At 50.9% G+C, this 5,000-nt stretch overlaps 1 protein-coding gene across 1 annotated transcript in view; it reads left to right on the top strand.

Moving 5' to 3' along the window:
• LOC134097474 (tyrosine-protein phosphatase non-receptor type 14-like) overlaps positions 1-5,000 on the top strand; it is a 74,684-nt gene that overhangs the window by 30,833 nt on the left and 38,851 nt on the right. The window contains exon 3 of the mRNA XM_062550342.1: positions 4,810-4,997. Coding sequence (XP_062406326.1) covers positions 4,810-4,997 — 188 coding nt within the window. The remainder of the gene's footprint in view (positions 1-4,809; positions 4,998-5,000) is intronic.

Here is a 5,000-nt window from a genome sequence, read left to right on the forward strand (position 1 = left end):
CTCCTCCTTAACACTGCTATACCTCCTCCTTAACACTGCTATACATCCTCCTTAACACTGCTATACCTCCTCCTCCTTAACGCTGCTATACCTCCTCCTCCTTAACACTGCTATACCTCCTACTTAACGCTGCTTCAGAGGAGTATACCTCCTCCTCCTTAACGCTGCTATACCTCCTCCTCCTTAACACTGCTATACCTCCTACTTAACGCTGCTTCAGAGGAGTATACCTCCTCCTCCTTAACGCTGCTATACCTCCTCCTCCTTAACGCTGCTATACCTCCTCCTCCTTAACGCTGCTATACCTCCTCCACCTCCTCCTCCTTAACGCTGCTATACCTCCTCCTCCTTAATGCTGCTATACCTCCTCCTCCTTAACGCTGCTATACCTCCTCCTCCTTAACGCTGCTATACCTCCTCCTCCTTAACGCTGCTATACCTCCTCCTCCTTAACGCTGCTATACCTCCTCCTCCTTAACGCTGCTATACCTCCTCCTCCTTAACGCTGCTATACCTCCTCCTCCTTAACGCTGCTATACCTCCTCCTCCTTAACACTGCTATACCTCCTCCTCCTTAACGCTGCTATACCTCCTCCACCTCCTCCTCCTTAACACTGCTATACCTCCTCCTCCTTAACACTGCTATACCTCCTCCTTAACACTGCTATACCTCCTCCTCCTTAACGCTGCTATACCTCCTCCTCCTTAACGCTGCTATACCTCCTCCTCCTTAACGCTGCTATACCTCCTCCTCCTTAACGCTGCTATACCTCCTCCTCCTTAACGCTGCTATACCTCCTCCTCCTTAACACTGCTATACCTCCTCCTCCTTAACGTTGCTATACCTCCTCCTCCTTAACGCTGCTATACCTCCTCCTCCTTAACGCTGCTATACCTCCTCCTTCTTAACGCTGCTATACCTCCTCCACCTCCTCCTCATTAACACTGCTATACCTCCTCCTCCTTAACACTGCTATACCTCCTCCTTAACACTGCTATACCTCCTCCTCCTTAACACTGCTATACCTCCTCCTCCTTAACGCTGCTATACCTCCTCCACCTCCTCCTCCTTAACACTGCTATACCTCCTCCTCCTTAACACTGCTATACCTCCTCCTTAACACTGCTATACCTCCTCCTTAACGCTGCTATACCTCCTCCTCCTTAACGCTGCTATACCTCCTCCTCCTTAACGCTGCTATACCTCCTCCTCCTTAACGCTGCTATACCTCCTCCTCCTTAACGCTGCTATACCTCCTCCTTAACGCTGCTATACCTCCTCCTCCTTAACGCTGCTATACCTCCTCCTCCTTAACGCTGCTATACCTCCTCCTCCTTAACGCTGCTATACCTCCTCCTCCTTAACACTGCTATACCTCCTCCTTAACACTGCTATACCTCCTCCTCCTTAACGCTGCTATACCTCCTCCTCCTTAACGCTGCTATACCTCCTCCTTAACGCTGCTATACCTCCTCCTCCTTAACGCTGCTATACCTCCTCCTTAACACTGCTATACCTCCTCCTTAACACTGCTATACCTCCTCCTTAACACTGCTATACCTCCTCCTCCTTAACGCTGCTATACCTCCTCCTCCTTAACACTGCTATACCTCCTACTTAACGCTGCTTCAGAGGAGTATACCTCCTCCTCCTTAACGCTGCTATACCTCCTCCTCCTTAACACTGCTATACCTCCTACTTAACGCTGCTTCAGAGGAGTATACCTCCTCCTCCTTAACGCTGCTATACCTCCTCCTCCTTAACGCTGCTATACCTCCTCCTCCTTAACGCTGCTATACCTCCTCCACCTCCTCCTCCTTAACGCTGCTATACCTCCTCCTCCTTAACGCTGCTATACCTCCTCCTCCTTAACGTTGCTATACCTCCTCCTCCTTAACGCTGCTATACCTCCTCCTCCTTAACACTGCTATACCTCCTCCTCCTTAACGCTGCTATACCTCCTCCTCCTTAACGCTGCTATACCTCCTCCTCCTCAACACTGCTATACCTCCTCCTCCTTAATGCTGCTATACCTCCTCCTCCTTAACGCTGCTATACCTCCTCCTTAACGCTGCTATACCTCCTCCTCCTTAACGCTGCTATACCTCCTCCTCCTTAACGCTGCTATACCTCCTCCTCCTTAACGCTGCTATACCTCCTCCTTAACACTCCTATACCTCCTCCTCCTTAACGCTGCTATACCTCCTCCTTAACACTGCTATACCTCCTCCTCCTTAACGCTGCTATACCTCCTCCTTAACGCTGCTATACCTCCTCCTCCTTAACGCTGCTATACCTCCTCCTCATTAACGCTGCTTCAGTGAAGTATACCTCCTCCTCTACGCTGCTATACCTCCTCCTCCTTAACACTGCTATACCTCCTCCTCCTTAACGCTGCTATACCTGAATCTCCAATTCAGTCTCCAGCCTCCGGCGTCCAGCTTCAGTTTCCTCTCCTCCTCCATCACTCTCTCACGCTGAGTTGTTAAAGGGGACACAACACATTGTGATGGGTACTATATGAGTGCAGTATGAGGCCAATAAGAGTTCTGTCCATCATAGCTGGTAGGCTTAGAAACCTTTTCAGCACATTTGAAAAATACAGCTCTAATAGTGATAACTATGATAACTTTAGTAACTACAATCACAATGGAGCCTCCCACTTGGTGCTGTATGTGTGTGTGTGTGTATGTCTGTGTGTTTGTGTGTGTGTGTGTGTGTGTCTGTGGAGCCTCCCACTTGGTGCTGTCTGCTCCAAATGTCCCTGCTTCTGTGGAAGTGGTGTGTGCGTAGCCCAGCGGAGCAGTTGTTTATCCCACAGCTGTTTTCCTCTCTTCGTCTGAACTCACCAGCCGTATCCTCACAGCTTATCATGCAGATGGGCCTGCAGCCAACCTTCTCCTGCACGGGACACACAGACACAGACACACACACACACACACACACACACACACACACACACATACACATACACATACACACACACACACACACACACACACACACTGTCCACTCTCTCTCTCCCCTCTTACTGTATGTTGTTCCCTTCATACGACTCCTGACCGCCCAGATAAGACTGTGTGTGTGTGTGTGTGTGTGTGTGTGTGGTGTGAGTGTGGGGCACAAGATGGACGTCATCATGTCACCACTGTTAACTCCTCTTCCTTTTCCTCCACCTCTTCCTCCACCTCTTCCTCATTCCTCCACCTCTTCCTCCACCTCTTCCTCCACCTCTTCCTCATTCCTCCACCTCTTCCTCCACCTCTTCCTCATTCCTCCACCTCTTCCTCCACCTCTTCCTCATTCCTCCACCTCTTCCTCCACCTTTTCTTCATTCATCCACCTCTTCCACCACCTGTTCCTCCACCTCTTCCTCATTCATCCACCTCTTCCTCCACCTCTTCCTCTTCCTCATTCATCCACCTTTTCCTTTTCCTCCACCTCTTCCTCATTCATCCACCTCTTCCTCCACCTCTTCCTCATTCATCCACCTTTTCCTTTTCCTCCACCTCTTCCTCATTCCTCCACCTCTTCCTCCACCTCTTCCTCATTCCTCCACCTCTTCCTCCACCTTTTCTTCATTCATCCACCTCTTCCACCACCTGTTCCTCCACCTCTTCCTCATTCATCCACCTCTTCCTCCACCTCTTCCTCCACCTCTTCCTCTTCCTCATTCATCCACCTTTTCCTCTTCCTCCACCTCTTCCTCATTCCTCCACCTCTTCCTCCACCTTTTCTTCATTCATCCACCTCTTCCACCACCTGTTCCTCCACCTCTTCCTCATTCATCCACCTCTTCCTCCACCTCTTCCTCATTCATCCACCTTTTCCTCTTCCTCCACCTCTTCTTCATTCATCCACCTTTTCCTCCACCTCTTCCTCTTCCTCATTCATCCACCTCTTCCTCATTCCTCCACCTCTTCCTCCACCTCTTCCTCTTCCTCCACCTCTTCCTCCACCTCTTCCTCATTCCTCCACCTCTTCCTCCACCTTTTCTTCATTCATCCACCTCTTCCTCCACCTCTTCCTCTTCCTCATTCATCCACCTTTTCCTCTTCCTCCACCTCTTCCTCATTCATCCACCTTTTCCTCCACCTCTTCTTCATTCATCCACCTCTTCCACCACCTGTTCCTCCACCTCTTCCTCATTCATCCACCTTTTCCTCCACCTCTTCCTCTTCCTCATTCCTCCACCTCTTCCTCCACCTCTTCCTCTTCCTCATTCCTCCACCTCTTCCTCCACCTCTTCCTCTTCCTCCACCTCTTCCTCTTCCTCATTCATCCACCTCTTCCTCTTCCTCCACCTGTTCCTCCACCTCTTCCTTATTCATCCACCTCTTCCTCATTCCTCCACCTCTTCCTCCACCTCTTCCTCATTCATCCACCTTTTACTCCACCTCTTCCTCTTCCTCCACCTCTTCCTCCACCTCTTCCTCTTCCTCATTCATCCACCTTTTCCTCCACCTCTTCCTCTTCCTCATTCATCCACCTCTTCCTCATTCCTCCACCTCTTCCTCCACCTCTTCCTCATTCCTCCATCTCTTCCTCCACCTCTTCCTCCACCTCTTCCTCTTCCTCATTCATCCACCTTTTCCTCCACCTCTTCCTCATTCCTCCACCTCTTCCTCATTCCTCCACCTTTTCCTCCACCTCTTCCTCCACCTCTTTCTCTACCTCTTCCTCATTCATCCACCTTTTCCTCCACCTCTTCCTCTTCCTCTTCCTCATTCATCCACCTCTTCCTCCACCTCTTCCTCATTCATCCACCTCTTCCTCCACCTGCCCCCCCCCCCCCCGTCCCTGTGCAGACGCACTTCTTTGGTCTGTGGTTCCAGAGTCGGGTGCAGCAGCAGCAGCAGCAGCATCAGCAGCGCTGGGTGGAGCTGGAGAAGCCGCTGAAGAAGCAGCTGGACAAGTTCGGCAACGAGCCGCTGCTGTTCTTCGGCGTCATGTTCTACGTGCCCAGTGTCACCCGCTTAGAACAGGAGGCCACCAGGTC

The sequence above is a fragment of the Sardina pilchardus genome, chromosome 12 (assembly GCF_963854185.1).
Source record: "Sardina pilchardus chromosome 12, fSarPil1.1, whole genome shotgun sequence".
In the NCBI taxonomy this organism is placed as follows: Eukaryota; Metazoa; Chordata; class Actinopteri; order Clupeiformes; family Clupeidae; genus Sardina; species Sardina pilchardus.